Source organism: Phyllostomus hastatus, unplaced genomic scaffold, assembly GCF_019186645.2.
Source record: "Phyllostomus hastatus isolate PE091 unplaced genomic scaffold, TTU_PhHast_1.1 phas_contig_210, whole genome shotgun sequence".
Lineage (NCBI taxonomy): Eukaryota > Metazoa > Chordata > Mammalia > Chiroptera > Phyllostomidae > Phyllostomus > Phyllostomus hastatus.
This window is the reverse complement of record NW_025333737.1, coordinates 2,583,723-2,600,722: the sequence shown is the minus strand read 5'-3', so window position 1 is coordinate 2,600,722 and position 17,000 is coordinate 2,583,723. Positions and strand designations below refer to the sequence as shown.

The 17,000-nt window shown below is 46.5% G+C and overlaps 1 protein-coding gene across 2 annotated transcripts in view; it reads right to left on the bottom strand.

The window, feature by feature from the left end:
* The window catches only part of SLC6A4 (solute carrier family 6 member 4), a 41,322-nt gene that overhangs the window by 5,830 nt on the left and 18,492 nt on the right, over nucleotides 1-17,000 (bottom strand). For both annotated transcript variants that reach the window (XM_045836941.1, XM_045836940.1), the window contains exons 2-12: nucleotides 12,397-12,849; nucleotides 10,336-10,470; nucleotides 9,666-9,885; nucleotides 8,762-8,900; nucleotides 8,077-8,211; nucleotides 7,637-7,740; nucleotides 6,168-6,295; nucleotides 5,825-5,937; nucleotides 4,979-5,110; nucleotides 3,813-3,912; nucleotides 2,274-2,374 (exon numbers count right to left, since the gene is read on the bottom strand). In XM_045836941.1, the coding sequence (XP_045692897.1) occupies nucleotides 2,274-2,374; nucleotides 3,813-3,912; nucleotides 4,979-5,110; nucleotides 5,825-5,937; nucleotides 6,168-6,295; nucleotides 7,637-7,740; nucleotides 8,077-8,211; nucleotides 8,762-8,900; nucleotides 9,666-9,885; nucleotides 10,336-10,470; nucleotides 12,397-12,739 (1,650 nt within the window). In that variant the 5' untranslated portion in view covers nucleotides 12,740-12,849. The remainder of the gene's footprint in view (nucleotides 1-2,273; nucleotides 2,375-3,812; nucleotides 3,913-4,978; nucleotides 5,111-5,824; nucleotides 5,938-6,167; nucleotides 6,296-7,636; nucleotides 7,741-8,076; nucleotides 8,212-8,761; nucleotides 8,901-9,665; nucleotides 9,886-10,335; nucleotides 10,471-12,396; nucleotides 12,850-17,000) is intronic.

Below are 17,000 nucleotides of genomic sequence, written 5' to 3'. Positions count from 1 at the left end.
CAGACACCCCTTTGCGTGCCCTGGCCTCTCCTTGCTCATATACAGTATTTTCTTTTTTTGTAACTTGGCTTCAGTGAAAAAGAATATTTTTAGTAGGCTACTCACTGTTTACCTAAAGCAGCCGTAAAAAGCCCAGAGCAGGGCATCTGTTCAGTAAACCCAGAAGTGGGAGACCGACTTACCCCTCCACAGCGTGCCCCGGAGCACTTGCCTTTAGGGGAAGTGAGTGAAGCGAACATCACAAGAATTCTGAGTAACGTGCCTGCACCCGGACCTGTGCCTGGGTTTCGCTGGGCACCAAACCTCACTGACCGCGCAGCAGGAGTTCACCCAGTCTGCTCGGCAAGCAGCAGTTCACAGAAATGAAAATAGTAAAGGCCTGGGACTGGGGTGAGACGTGTGAGGCACTCGGCCCAGGCCCAGCGCTTCCCAGGGGGTGGGGGCAACACTTCAGTAATCGAGATAAATAATATTTGAGTGCAATGTGGTAAAAAGACCCGGGCTGGGTAAGGCGGGTGAGGTACAGGGTCGGATCCTGTCCCTATTTAAAATGTTGATATTGCATTCATCAGGAATATTTTCTGCATTAATTTGGTTTTTAAGAAATATTGCAATAAAATAGCATTTCTCTTGATTACTGAGATTTTGGGTGCCCCTTAAATTTGATGCCGTGCTGAGTGCCTTGGTTGCCCCTCCCAAATTTCAGCCTCTGAGTACAGGAGGCAAACACGACTTCTTCCCTCAAGGAACTAATCCAGTGTGTCTCTCCTTCCTTTGAAAAACAAATGAAAGGCTTTAAGTAGATTACCGAGAAGCACTGGTAATAATATGAATTAATAACCCATTTACGTCAGGGCCTCTGCTTCTAATAATGGCAGGCTAGGTGATTCAGACCAACCCACTCATTGAAAACAACTAAAATTTCTGGACTTAAAAATATATATGCTTTTAATTTATCTAAAAGCAACAGGGAGTCGACAAGGTAATAAGGAACTACCGGGCCCAGATTTGTGGGGACGCTGGAGCCCAGCACCCACACCACAGCACCGGGCCCTGAGGCCTCCTGGGCTCAGGTTGGCTGTGGGTTTGGAAACCTCTGCAGTCCTGGGGAACGGAAGCAAGTCCAGGAGGGATTCTGGGGAGGCACGGGTAGCATTGCAAAGGCAAGGTGAGCCTATCACTCATCTGGTAGATTAACGTGTGCTATAAAAAGTACAAAAAATAAAGGGCTGTCCTGAGAAAGTCAAACAGATGACAAAAAGGGCTGCTTTCGAAAGGGGGGGAGGCACGGCTGGGTGCCAGAGGCAGAGACGATCTGAGGCACAGGGACGGCCCAGACGTTCCTACTGGGCTGGGGCTAGACTGGAGGAAGCTAATGGAGTTTCTGGCTCTCGAAGATCAAAAAGGTGCCCCCCCCCCCGCCCCCCGCACAACAATTAAAGCACAGATAAGCGAAAGAACAGGACATCATCCCTGCTGATGTGCCCTGCGTCACTTCGCCCCAGGCTGGCTCTGAGCGCGCTTGGGATGCTGGCAGGGCGCTTCCATCTGTGGGCGAACATGTCCTTCAGGGGGACACCAGGAGGCAACGCAGGGGCACGTGCAGCAACAATGAGACACTGAACACCGCTGGGTGGATGGGCCACCCTTGCAACTGAACTTTCTCACCCAGGTCCTCTGGCAGTAAATAGATTCCACTTTTGATTCAGGTCACACTAGAGGGCCTTTGCATGGGGTGTCTTTAAGAAAATGGACACAGGATTACCACTAGGACCCCGCTCTGAACAGCACAGTAAATTCTTCCTGGGTTTTCAAAGGTTCTTGTCATGTGACCTGGGGCCCTTAACAACTCTAAGCCTCAATTTCCTTAAATGTAAAATGGTATATTAGAACTATACTACTCCATAGAACTTTGTGAGGATTTAGTTTTACACTGAGTCTGGCCTGGCACTTAATGTTCAATAAATGTTATTTATCGTTATCACTGAATAGGAGAGTAAGCAATAAGGTGACTCAAGCCCAGATGTTATGGTGTCGGAAGTCAGAAGAGTGGTTAACCGTGGTGGGGACAGTGACTGAGGGGGACACAGAGGGGCTTCTGTCGAGTTTTTGTTTCTTGGTTTCGTTTTGGGTACAAAACTGTGCTCTACTTATAAAATTCCATGGATTTGCACTCTTTCTGTGTGTATGTTATACTTCAATAAAATTTATCTTTTATAGTGTTTGAGTGGATCTTTCTCCAGGGCCGGAAGGAGAAGGGAATGGCAACTCACCAGGAGAAACAGAGGGCTGACGGCTACCCAGCAGATCCTCCAAAACCAGCCAGGGCTGAAGCCCAGCATTTCCTTCACGTCGCTGCAGAACTGAGTGATGCCTAGAATTATCCGGAAGAGAAAGACTGATGGACTGCGAGGAAACAGGGATTGTCCGATCCCTGGGTTCTCAGAGAAAGGTGGGCTCTGAAAGTTCTCACGGCGGGGGCTAGGGGCGCCAATCTGCTCTGACGGTGGGACGGGGAACTTGTCATAGAACTGCATTTCATGGCAAGCAGTGTTCTTTCCACATGGAGTGGGCGGGTAGGTGGACATTTGGGGAGGGACCTGAAGCTCCCTCTTGGTGCCCCCACTGCCTTGCTAAGATCTCAACATATATTTTATTTTATTGGTACTGCAGAAAAAAAAGTTAAATTTTGTTTAGAAATGATAGACCTGTTTGACAGAGACTGACTTTGACCATATAACCATGTATGGAAAACTTCCCAAGAGAAAATTTTAACCACAGTATGGCCCAATCAGTTGCCAGTTCACGGTCAAGGTTCTTCTATAAAAGTAACTGGCATAGAAGGGAGAAGCAGGACTCTGGTGAGAAGCTGAGAAGGAGCAGGGAGGTTGCCCCGCACTCGCTCCCCCGAGAGCGTCCAGCAACACCTGGGGCAGGCCTCTAGTGATTCACACACTTGAACTTTGTCATCTGAATTGCTGAGGAGCTGGGAAGGACTTCATTTTAAAAAACTGGACTCATGTGACACTCAAAATATGGGGACCCCTTCTTCATATTATGCATAACGACAAACATGCTAACACTTTTATTATCACAGAAACTAGGGGAAAAAAAACACTTTTCAGTATGAAGTAATCACTTCTTGATTTTAAAGATGAAGAGAGCCGTCTCTGAACCTGACTGTCTTCACTTCAATTGCCTGTGTCCTCCCCACCCCCACCCCCACCCAGGGGCTCCTGGGACTCCTGCCCATGACCCCAGTTAGCTCACTCTCTGCGCTCCTGGTGGTTTTATCCCTATCAGACTCCATTCCAGGGGTGGAGCGGGCTTTTCGGGGGCAGACAATCCAAACAGGAACATTCTTCTTGCCTCTTCCCTAGAACACAGCTCCTAAACTCTGTCTCAGGGCTCTGGAGGGAGCTCTTGCTCGCGAAAAGTAAATTGAGGTCCACTCTGCAGACGCAGTCACTGCGCGGCGGTTCTTCGTGTTCCGTCCAGTTCTTAGAGCCAGCCAGGGTCTTAAGCCTCCACCACGGAGGAGATAAAGGGAACTGCTTCGGCCTGTCTCCACTGGGAAAACATTTAAACTCGAAAGGAAAACACATCCTTCCAAGACACAGAGCAATCTGCCGTGGAGAGTGCGGAGGAGACGATGACCGGTTTCTGAAGAAGGCACTCAGCTGAGCTACCCTTACAGACCCGCCGGGAGGTGACACGCCCTGCCCTTTCCTGAAGTTGGCCCTTCTCTTTCCTGGTGGCTTCGGGCTGATGTCTGTGGAAAGGACCGAGGCGGGTGGGAGGAGGTGTCTTACCATAGAACCAGCACACGGCGACTGCCTCTATCAGCACGACCGTGAGCACAGCGGGCCCCGTGGCGTATTCCTCCAGCAGCTTCACCACGTAGGCCCCTCCCTGCAAATGAGATCACCCTGGAGAAGGGCCCTTGGGCACATTGTCTCCTCTCTAAGGCAGGGGCCGAAAGAAGCTTCTTAACTAAGGATAATTCTGAAAAATTCCCACCTTGGGCCCCATAGAAGTATCTGAGAGCCTGCCTCTTAGACTGACCTTCTCAGGACCGGCCAGATCCCACCCCTTCCAAGGCCTCTCTCTTCCTCAAGGGGCACTCTCCTCTTCTTGCTTCCTCTCCCCACTAAGTTGTTTGTTTGTTTGTTTGTTTTTAATTCTCACCCAAGGACATGCTTATTTATTTTAGAGATAGCAAGACATATCAGTTGGGTACCTCCTGTACACACCCTGACTGGGAATCAAACCCACAACTTTTGGTGTATGGGATGACGCTCCAACCAACTGAGCCACACAGCTAGGGCTCCCCACCAAGTTTTAAGAGACAAACTCAAATGGGCCTTGATCTATGTTCAACTTTACTCAATTTACCAAAAACCTACTGCGTACTCACTCTACCTTGGAGAATCCCAGTCCCTAAAGACTGAATCTAGAAGAGTACACAATACCAGACCCACCGAGCGCACTGATCAGCTGGTCTTCTATCCTAACCCCCAAATCCCTGGGGTCCTGCTCAGGGGCCCAGCACCCTACTGAAGCTCCACAGACACTGGGATCATGGCTCGAAGAGGCATATCTGCAAAATCTGCCTTGAGTCAGGACACAAGCCCAGGTTCCTGTGGGTACCATCTGATGCAATGTTGTCAAGAATGCAGCCCTGAGGACTGGAATTAAACTGGAAAAGCAGCCTTTAGTTTTTCTCCAGATATTCTGTCAAGCCTGAAATCAAGTTGGATCTACTGTAAAATGCAAAGAGCCTTCAGGTGCCTTACAGAAAGTCTACAGACAAATGCCACCAGAAACAACTTTTTATCCTCGATGACAAACTTTTTATAGGCCTTCCCGTTGGCCCCAAAGCCAGAGCACCATGTGGGATGGAAGGAAAGGAACGGCTTCTTGTATGTTCTGTTGCCCCTGGGGAGGCTGACTCAAAGCTGAGGGTCGTGGTACTCACAAAAGTCAGGGTGACCAGGGACCCGAAGAAGCAGGTAACGACCACACAGAGCACAAGCAACTCCCGGCGCTTGGCCCAGATGTGTGGAAACTCATCCAGCACAGCTGTGATCACCCCCTCCAAGCCTGCAAACTGAGAGGGACACACAAATGGTCACAGGGAAGGCTTTAGGACAAACCTGTTACCTTCTGGGACAGTGAACAGGAGAGGGGCTAAGATTGCCAAGTGACCAGTAGAGCTGATCGAGACCTGTTCCCCCTACTCGCCAACCCTCACTGGAAATACCTTTTCCTGTTTACACTGTCATTTAGAACCAACCCCTAAGAACACGAAGGAAAGAAAACAGAGCACACGGACGGGGCTTTTTCAGGTGACGTCTCTTGGGAAGACTTTGGTTGCACCAGAAAGACCAACTCAAAGCTGAGACTCCTTCCACACTAAGTGCAAGGTGCTGAGGTGAATGCTGGGTGGCAGGGCACTGAGACACGAGAGTGGCCTTGCCTTGCATGGCCTTGAGGTGCTGCCGTCTGCTCAAGGGACAGTGCACAGTAAGAACAGTGGCCATACACAGGGCCCCTGGCCTGTGCCTGTGTATCTATACACAAACAGTCATCACCCCATGAATCATTAACGGCTCTCTCAGGTGCCAGAGGCTGGTATGTGCAGTCCACGAGGAGTGAACAAGGGGCTGGGCAAGCACCAGTGGGGAGCAGCCAACACCACCTGGGGTAGCCAGGATCGGAGGGCAAGGGCACAACTTCCTCTTTCTCCTCCCCTTCTCCTCTCCCTCCTCTCCCTCCTCTTCATCCTCCTCCCAGAGGCAGATTTCCCTCCCCGTTCACTCACCGTGCTATCCAAGCCCAGAGTGATCAACATCAAGAAGAAGATGATGGCAAAGAACGTGGACGCCGGCATGTTGGCTATGGCTTCTGCGTATGTGATGAAGAGGAGGCTGGGGCCTGAGACAGAGGGGAGAGAGAAGGAGCCCACAGTGTATTCAAGGCCCCGAGCACCATGGCCTAAACACCTGGAAAGGGTTGAAATCTCCAAGGCAATACATTTCTCTAAAATTTTTGAAAATTTTTAAAGAAACATTTAGAAATTATTCCAATGTTAGATATTGGAAGCATCCAAAGAGCAGCAAAGCAACTCAGTGGGCGCAAGGGACTTAAACAGAACCTGGGCTCACCTGCATCTTTGGCCACCTCGGACACATCTTCCTTCCTCATCTCAGCCATATAGCCAAGCACCGTGAAAATGACAAAACCTGAAACGAAGCTCGTCATGCAGTTCACCACGCTGGTCACCAGGGCGTCTCTGGAGCAGAAAATCCAAGGGGTCAGAGTCATTTGCAAGTCAGGGGTCTAAGGAGCATCCGTCTCCAGCTGAGGCAGCGGGGAGCAGGCTGAGCTCACAGGGACTCCAAGCTAGTCCTGGCGTCCCTTCTCCTCCCCCCTGCGCCTGGCCTCTCAGATGGGTTGCATCAGCCTTGAGACACATGAGCTGGCATCTTCATGGCACAGGAGGGGTGGTGTTAAGTATGGGCCTGTTGCAAGCCAGCACAGCACATGCCTCTCACCAGCTTGCTCTGCAGCGGGGCCTGGGCTGGAGTGGGGGCCAGCAGTGGGCCTTGGCCTCACGCTGGTGAAGTCTTCAGATTTAGACTTTTGACATTTTGTGCAAATGAGGTTACAACACCGCCACAGGGATATCCTGACACTTTTAACAGAAGACCTCGCCACAGGACTTCTGGCTGGTGTCCCCACGCAAAGCCACATTGCTTAGGGCCACATTGCATGTGAATTCTTTTTTTAAAAAACAAATTCTGTAACTATCTTACAAACAGCATACTTCCATTGTTGCACATTGCCATCTGTGATAGGACATTAAAACTAGGTCAGCTCTAAAGATGATGAGTGATATCTAAATCACTGTTTTGTCAACAGTTCTGCAATGAGATTTTTGCCACAAAAATTATGGCATTTTGTGTTGGTCAAAATAGTTTAATCATTACACATTTTGTGTACATATGCATAAACAAATTATCACATTATAGTTGTGTTAAATACAAGTCAAGTCTAAACACTTAGTGTCTGTTGCAACTTTTGTAAACCTGCTTTAAATTTTCTTAATTTTTTTCTCTCAATGCTTATCAAAACAAATCCTTGCATATCTTATTTGAAGAATTTCAATTTTTAAAAAATATTTTATTTATTTATTTTTAAAGAGAGGGGAAGGGAAGGAGAAAGAGAGGGAGAGAAACATTGATGTTCGAGAGATACATCAGTTGGTTGCCTCTCACATGCCCCCAACCGGGGATCCGGCCCGAAACCCAGGCATGTGCCCTGACTGGGACTTGAGCCAGTGACCTTTCCGTTCACAAACCAGTGCTCAATCCACTGAGTCACACCAGCCAGGACTAATTTTTTTCTTTAATATACAGAGACTGTCACAAAACAGAAGCAGCCTAGGGCCTCTCTCAACCCCTGAGTGGCCCGGGTGAGGCTCTGGCCACGGGTGAACTGGTCAGGGACCGGTGGCACCCCTGAGGGTGACAATGTCAATGTGGCCTGAGCCCAGCCTTCCTCCAGGCCAACTGACTTACAACCCACTTTTAAACTTTACCTGGGGGTGGGGGGAGGGTGCCCTGATACTCACTGATAACAGTTGTTGTTGAATTTGTTGTAGCTAGCGAAAGCCAGTAGGACCCCAAAGCCAGGACCAAGAGAGAAGAAGATCTGAGCGGCAGCATCCACCCACACCTGGAACACAGCAGGGGCAGGGTGAGGGCCAAGACCAAGACCAAGACCACGCCTCGGGGCGGCTGTGTGCAGACACAAGGAGACAACTCTCGAGGCTCATCCCAGGGACAGCCCCACACCAAGTGCAGCAAATGGGATTTCTCTTCCCATCATGTAGGCATCCACCAGCCCAGTGACCTCAACTGTACTTTTCACGCTGGCATTTCCGATTTAAAGCATTGTCACAAGACTTGCCATTGCACCCAAAGTTTAGTTGCTGCCACTGTCCCATTCGGAGGACTAGCTTCACGTAGTAAAATGACAGATCGGTGCACATCATTTCCCTCGTCGCCTTACCCCGGTCTCCAGCAGTTTCTGCCAGTTGGGTTTCAAGTAGTAGAGAACACCCCTCCAGGCTCCAGGGAGGGTGGCGCCCCTCACCAGCAGGACCAAAAGGATGATGTAAGGAAAGGTGGCAGTCACCCACACCACCTGTGAGCAAGGAAACCCAGGTTGTCACCACGGGGAAGCTGGTGTCCATTATTTTTTAAAACTTCCCAGAAAGAAGATCCACCTTTCTTTTCCCTGCAATTTTAGGGGGCAGGTGGTGTGACCACAGCCTTTAGAACCAGCCAGGGGTCTGACTTACGGCTTACTGATACCAGCTACCTCTAAACCCACTCCCCACCAGTGGAGTGGGGAACGGATCTAGCAGGGAACAACTAGCCGGTGCACATACAGCACTGCACACGGTCCGAGATGGGCTTTCAGTAAATTCCTGCCACTATTATTGATTGTGACATTATCAATGGGTTTTTTAAAAAAGGAAATGTTTTAAAAATCTTGTACTGGTTCTTGGGATTGGCCCATTTCAAGAACTTTCTACCAGATTTGGTGACGAGAGACTGAGTACCACGGAATGAGTCTGGTATAGAAGGAAACACTGTCCCCCTGTCTGTCTACGGCCGTCTGGGCCACTGAGTCTGAGTTTGAGGTGCTCTGGGGCCCCCTGGCAGGCCTGGGTCAGCAGAGTCCTCCTTACCTTGCCAGATGTTTTGACACCTTTCCAGATGCTAAAGTAGATCACAGTGAAGATCAGCATGATGCAGAGGGCAAGCTGCCAGCTGATGCCCCCCAGGTCCTGGAGTCCCTTAGACCGGTGGATCTGCAGCACGTGGCGCCTGGGGTGAAAGAGGAGAGGCCCATGAGATGGTCCGAACGGTACTGCTGGTCACATCTGCAAGAGGGTGCCAAGGGAAAAAGCGCAGCCCGCTCTGCAGGCACGACGTGGTCACTAAGCCTCAGCCAGGGCTGGGACTGGCTCTGCCTGTCCTGAAGGAGAGGCCAGCACCTTCAGCGGACCAACCTGGGAAACGTGCTCAGCCCAGAGGCAGATTTCCAGCGCTCACCTGTCCTGGCTCGGACTTGGCCAACCAGGAAATGTGACCTCCGTGACTGGCTTGGGGGCACGTGAGGATTTGTCTGTGCGGGCGGTGGGCCCCTTTCCCACCCAAACGAGCGCTCCCTTTGGGCTGCCGTTGCCTGAAACTTCAGTGTTAAAAATATGCCCCACTGCAGGCATCTTCTTCCAAAGGGCAGCTCCCACATGAGGGGAGCACATAAAACCAGGACTATGTGAATAGTTTCAAACTATTGAAGAGGTCAGAGACTTTGCTTCTGTGACACCAGCTGAGAGGAGGGCTTAGGAGGAAGGGTGGTTTCAAAGCAGGGGAGTAATTTTGAAATGTGAAGGTAGGGACCATCCTGGCATGACACATTGGAAAGGGCCAGATGGCCCAGAGGGCCGGGGCATGAAGCATTCAAGGCAGAGTCCCTCCACTCCAGATATGGCTCCCACCGTCCGTGCTGGGCCTCCCTCCAAAGAAGCCAAACGCTGGGGGCGTGGCCTGCCCTCAACAGACCACCCCTCACTTCTAGACACTTACGTGTAAAATTCCTCTGCAGGGGAGGTGGAGTGGAGCGTCCAGGTGACGTTGCCCTCGGAGAAGTAGTTGGTGCAGTTGCCGGTGTTCCAGGAGTTCTCGCAGCTGGTCCAGGGCAGCCGGTTGGTGAAGGAGGAGATGAGGTAGTAGAGCGCCCAGGCCATGATGGTGTTGTAGTAGGAGGCGATGTAAAAGGCAATGATGCAGATGGCGTACCCGATCCCTGGGACAGAGGGCGAGGGGGGCCGAGAGTGAATGGCAGCCCTACGGAGAAAGACTGACGCAGCCTTGGAGGGTGCTGCCACAGGGGGAGGGGTAGGCGGGTGCCACTCACTTCATTCCCCAAAGACTCCGGGCGGCCGCAGGAAGGTGGCAACGGCAACGTGGTAACCTTTGCCAGGTTACGTGTTTCAGAAAATGTGTGTGTGCCATTAATGCTTTACATTTTTTTCTATTTCGTTTAAATTGCCCTTTATTCTGTTTCCTGTTAACATTCTTACACCACTTGAACAGTCAAAAACTTAATTACTGTACTCAAGTCATCTCCCAGGGTCAACGAAGGCCTGACTGATTCCAGAAGGTCCCCAGCTTCCTGCTCCCACACCCTGGATGGAAATCACCACTTCCCAGAAAAACCCACCCGTCTACCCACCCAGTCAGGCCTTTCAGTTACCTTTGAAAATCGGGCAGATTTTCCTCCATATGGAAATGCATCCGTTTCGGTGGTACTGGCCCAGCGCGAGCTCCATATAGAAGAGCGGGATCCCCCCGAAAATGGTCATGATGGTGTAGGGGAGGAGGAATGCCCCTGGGGCAGATGAAAGACAATTTTACTCCCGGCCAGCATCTGTTCCAAGGCCCCACCAATCCCTGCACACCAGGAGCCATGCCGAGAGTCACAGAGCCACCTGACACCGGAGTACCACGGAGCCACCTTATGCCATGTGACCTCACACTGTGCTCCCCTAGCAGTGGTGCTTGCCAGAAGTAGTAGGAGGCACAGCTCCACAGCGGAAGTGAGGTTTGGAGGAGGCAGAGAGGAACCTGAAAGAAAGCTGGGTGTGGGAGTCCGCAGAGCAGGCACTGGGACCAGTTCCACTTCTAACTGCCTGGCGGACCTGTGACCACATCCCTTTTCTGAGTATTTCCTCCCCTGTGAAATCATGAAGTTGAGGAGAGCCACCCCTCATAATCACTGGTGGGTTTAAAAACACCCACCCAGCCAGCCTTCCTAAAGCAGAAGCTCCAGGTAGAGGTATAATAGAAAAAAAATTAGGCTCTCCAGGTGATTCTGATGCAACCAGTACATGGACCAGCGTTTGGGACCAACCGCCCATGACAACCTGCAGAACAGCTGTGATAATCTACGAGTCACTGAATTAGTATCTCTGTCCATCAGTATTATCCCTGACTCCAGACACTTGATTATTGATATTTAGCTACTTCCCATAATTCCACCAAGCCAGAAGGCTCCCTCCTGAGTCACTTTTGCAGGCGTGGCTGAACAGAGTGCTTTGTCACAGACCGAGAGAGCGCAGAGCTCCTGTATCTCTGGCAATGCTGGTGTCGCCTGGCTCTTGAGGCTGAAGCCACGTTAAGCATCGGTCACCTGCAGCCTAAGTTTTAGCCCAAAGAAGCAGTTGGCTTGATTTTTCCCAGACAAACTTTCCTTCCCATGAAGTGCTTTGAACCTAGGAATCTGAAGTTAGTGCAGCTCAGAAAGGCCCCACCTATCTTACAATCACTGTGGAGAAATCTGGATTGAGAATAAGAGCCACGATGTATTGTCACGGGGGCATTTGTCCAAAGGGTTTGCTTGCCTGGTTTCACCGTAGGGAATGAGTACAGGGGCAATGGCACAGGTGACCCAGTCCCTTAAGTAATGCTCAGGCTAGAGGTGAGTCCTCTCACATTGGAGAGAAGGGGATCCCAACCTCCACTCCTCCCAGGCAGGGAGCACTGGGCTCCCCACTTCCTGTCCTGGGAACAAGAATGGTCTTTGCGGCTGCATATGGACAGTGGCCGGGTAGCTCAATTGGTTGGAGCATTGTCCAAACACACCAAGGTTGCAGGTTCTGTCCTTGGTCAGAGTACATACAAGAATCATCCAATGAATGCACAATTAAGTGGAACAACAAATCAGTGTTTCTCTCTCTCCCTTTCTCTCTCTCTAAAATCAGTACATAAAAAAAAAAAAAAAAAGACTCTGGACCTGAGTTAAAACACAGGTCTAAAGGCCAGGAAGGTCTGGACCCTAGAGCTACCTCGCAATTCTTCCTTCCACAAATCTACCCTCTCTGACTCCTGTGAACAGAACCTTCCAGCAGGAGTGAAAAGCTTAGCCCAGGGCTGTGGTCATCCCCACATCTCGCTGGCTGGAGAGTGGAGCTTGGATAGTGCAGGGGTGAGAAAGGAGCTCCTCAACAAATGGAGCACGGAAGATGTTGAAAATCTGCTAAGGCCACATTTGGGAGATTTTCCCAGGTTTGGGACAATCTGCTGAGGCCAGGTCATCCAGCTTCATAGCCCAGAGGGCCTCAGACAAGCAGACTTCAAGGGTTGGCTTACTGGAGATTTTTTTCATTTCGGTAAGCTTCTAAGTCTAAGCAATCCTGTTCCCAAACTCTTATCAGTTAAACAAGATAGAAAAGATATGACTTATCCCCTAGCCTCCTAAGAGGCTCTACGGACCACCCCCAGGTCAGAGCCCCTGCTCGTGGCCCACAATACTGACCCCCTCCATTCTGGTAGCATATGTAGGGAAAGCGCCAGACGTTGCCCAGGTCCACAGCATAGCCAATGACCGACAAGAGGAAATCCATCTTCTTGCTCCAGGTCTCCCGTTCCCCTTGGTGAACCTCAGCCACTAGGGTGGTGGTGGCAGCCGGGATGGAGTGCTGAGTGTCTTCTCCTGCACTGGGGCTCGGAACTGCTGAGTACCCATTGGAGATCTGGCTGGACTCCGCCTTATCCCCAGGGGCGGGGACACCCTTCTGTAGAACTCCATTTTCCTGACAGTCTTCTCCATCCTTACACACTGACAGCTCATTCTGTGAATTTAAAGGTGTGGTCTCCATCCTGCTGTCTAGTAGATGGTACTGATGCCCATCTGCCAAGGGCCAGAACAAAATTCTTGGTGCACGATCTGTGGGATCCTCAGAGATTTACATCAATGGGGTGGAGGGCTCTGTTGGAAAGGCATACAGAGAGAGAATTAAATTAGCATTTTTACTAGGTTTTGGTATTAACTCATTACACAGCTTTTTTTTTTTGCTTAATCCCTTCACCTTTTTCACCCAGACCCCCATTCACTCCCCACCCCCGACAGTTGTCAATCTGTTCTCTCTATGAGTCTGTTTCTATCTGGTTTGTTTCTTTTGTTTAGAGTCCACATATGAGAGGAATCATATATTTGTCTTTCTCTGACTGGCTTATTTCACTTAGCATAATGCTCTCTGGGTCCTTCCATGCTGTTGTAAAAGGTAAGATTTCTCTCTTTTTGACAGCCAAGTAGTATTCCACTGTGTAAATGTCCCATGGTTGTTTTATCCACTCATTTACTGATGGGCACTTGAGCTGCTTCCCAAACTTGGTGATTGTAAATACCCCTGCATGAACATAGTTGTGTATGGGGTGCATGTATTCTTTTGAATTAGTGTTTGCATTTCTTTGGATATATGTCAGAGGTGGAATGGCTGGGTCATAAGGCAGTTCCATTTTTAATTTTTAAAAAAGATTTTATTTATTTATTTTTAGACTGGGGAAGGGAGGGAGAACGAGAGGGAGAAAAACATTAATGTGTGATTGCCTCTTGAGCACTTCCCACTGGGGACTTGGCCCACAACCCAGGCATGTCTCCTGGCTGGGAATCGAACCAGTGACCCTCTGGTTTGCAGGCTGGCACTCAATCCACTGAGCTACACCAGCCAGAGTGTGGTTTTAATTTTCATTTCTCTAATGATTAGTGACATTGAGCTTTTTTTTATATGTCTATGGGCCATCTGTATATCCTCTTTGGAAAATTGTCTATTCAGGTCCTTTGCCCATTTTTTAAATTGGGTTGTGCTTTTTTTTTAGGTGTTGTGTTGTATAAGTTCTTTATAAATTTTGGATATTAACTCCTTATCAGATGTGTCCTTGGTGAATATGTTCTCCCATTCAGTGAGTTGTCTTTTAATTTTGTTGATGGTTTCCTTTGCTGTGCAAAAAATTTTTTGTTTGATACAATTCCATTTGCTTATTTTTTGTTTGTTTGTTTCCATTGCCTGAGGAGGTATGTCAGAAAAAAATATTGGTATGAGAAATGTTTGAGATTTTATTATCACCACATTTTCTTCTAGGATTTTCATGGTTTCGAGTCTAACATTTAAGTCTTTAATCCATTGTGAGTTTATTCTTATGTATGGTGTAAGAAGATGATCTAGTTTGCTTTTTTTTTTTTTTGCATGCTATCTGTCCAATTTTCTCTACACCATTTATTGAGTAGACTATCTTTACCACATTGTATGTTCTTGTCTCCTTTGTCAAATATTAACTGACCATAAAGGTGTGGATTTATTCCTGGGCTTTCTGTTCTGTTTCATTAATTCATATGTCTGTTTTTATGCTGGTACCATGCTGTTTTGATCACTATGACCTTGTAGTATAGTTTGATATCAGGGAGTGTGATATCTCCAACTTTGTATTTCTTTCTCAAGATTGTTGAGGCTATTTGGGATCTTCTGTGGTTCAATATAAATTTGGGGAATGTTTGTTCTAGTTTTGTGAGATATGCCATTGGTATTTTGATAAGAATTGTGTTGAATTCACAGATTGCTTTGGGGAGTATGGACATTTTAGTGATATTAATTCTTTCTATTCATAAACACAGTATATACTTCCACTTATTTGTATCTTCTCCAATTTCTTTCTTCAATGTTTTATAATTTTCTGAGTACAGATTTTTTACATCCTTGGCTAAATTTATTCCTAGATATTTTATTTTATTTTTGATGCAATTGTAAATGAAATTGTTTCCTTAGTTTCTCTTTCTGATAGTTAATTATTGGTGTATAAAATGCAATTGGTTTATGAATATTTATTTTGTATCCTGCTCCTTTACTGAATTCATTTATCAGTTGTAGTAGTTTTTGTGGAATTTTTAGGGTTCTCTAAATATCATGTCATCCACAAATAATGATAGTTTTACTTCTTTCTTTCCAATCTGAGTGCCATTTATTTCCTGTTCTTGCCTGATTGTTGTGGCTAGGATTTCTAGTACTATGTTGAATAAGAGTGCTAAAAATTGAAATTCCTGTCTTGTTCCCAATCTTAAGGGAATGTTTTTAGTTTTTGCCTATTGAATATGATGTTGCCTGTGGGTTTGTCATAGATGCCCTTTATTACACTGCTGTGTGTTTCCTCTGTTCCCACCTTGCTGAGAATTTTTATCATAAATGGGTGCTGGATTTTATTAAATGTTTTTTTCTGCACCTATTAATATGATTATTTCTATTTTTCATTCCGTTTATGTGATATATCACATTGATTGATTTGTAAATATTGCACCAACCTTGCATCCTCAGAATAAATCCCACTTGATCATTGCATATGATCTTTTTAATGTGTTTCTGGATCATGTTTGCTAATACTTTATTGAGAATTTTAGCATCTATATTCATCAGGGATATATTGGCCTATAATTTCCCTTTTTTTGTAGTGTCTTTACCTGTTTTTTTGATTTAGAATAATGCTGGCCTCATAAAATAAGCTTGGGAGTCTTCTATACTCTTGAATGTTTTGGAATAGTTTGAGAAGGATAGATGTTAATTCTGAGAATGTCTGGTAAGATTATCCTGTGAAGCTACCCAGTCCAGGACTTTTGTTTGTTGACAGGTTTTTGATTATTGCTTCAATTTCATTAATTGTAATCAGTCACTTGGATTTTCTGATTCTTCCTGATTAAAGTTTTAGAAGATTGTATGTTTCTAGGAATTTATTTATTTCTTCCAGACTGTCTAATTTGTTGGCATACAGTTGTTTGTAATGTTTTCTTACTTTGTATTTCTGTGGTGTCAGTTGTTACTTTCCTTCTTTCATTTCTGATTTTATTTATTTGGGTCCCCTTTATTCTTAATGAGCCTGGTTAAAGGTCTGTCAATCTTGCTTATCTTTTCAAAAAACCAGACTTTTGTTTCATTGATCTTTTGTATTGTTAGATTATTTTGTGTATTTCTTCTGTGATATCTATTATTATTTCCTTCTTTCTACTCACTTTGGGCTTTGTTCTTTTTTTTCAAGTTCTTTCAAGTGTAAAGTTAGATTGTTTATTTGAGCTTTTTCTCATTTTTTGAGGGGCCCATAATGCTATACATTTCCCTCTTAGGTCTGCATTCACTGTGTCCCATAGATTTAGGGTTGGTATGTTCTCATTTTCATTTATTTCAAGGTATCTTTTGACTTCTTCCTTGATCTCACTGTTAATCCACTCATTGCTTAGTAACATGTTATTTAGCCCCTATGTGTTTGTGTGTTTTTCAGTTTTTTTCTTTGACTGATTTCTAGTTTCATACCATTGTGGTCAGAGAGGATGCTAGATATGATTTCAATCTTCTTAAATTTAATGAGACTTGTTTTGTGTCTTATTATGGGGTTCACCTTAGAAAATGTTCCATATGAATTTTAAAAGAATGTATATTCTGATGCCTTGGAGTGAAATGCTCTGAAGATACCAATTAAATCTATCTGATCTAGTGTGTCATTTAAAGCTACTATTTCCTTGTTGATTTCCTGTCTGGAAGATCTATTCATTGATGTTAATGGGGTGTTAAAATACCCTACTGTGACTGTATTACAATTTCTCCCTTTACATCCATCAAGATTTGTTGTCCATAGTTAGGTGTTCCTATGTTGGGTGCATAAATGTTTATAAGGGTTACATTCTCTTATTGGATTGCTCACTTTATTATTATGTAGTATCCTTCTTTGTCTCTTACTATACCCTTTGTTTTAAAGCCTATTTTGTCTGATAAAATATTGCTATCCCAGCTTTTTTTTTTTTCATTCCATTTGCATGAAATATCTTTCCTCATCCCTTTACCCTTAGTCTGTGTGCATCTTTCATTCTGAGGTGGGTCTCTTGTGAACAGTAAATACAAAGGTCTTGTTTTCTTAACCATTCAGTTACTTTATGTCTTTTGATTGAAGCATTTAAGCCATTCATATTTAAAGTGATTATTGATAGGTACATATTTTACCATTTTATTCTTTTAACTATGTTATTCCTTTTTGTCTACTTCCTCTTCTTCTTAAAGAAGGCCCTTTAACATTTCTTGTAATACTGGTTTAGTGATAAGAAAC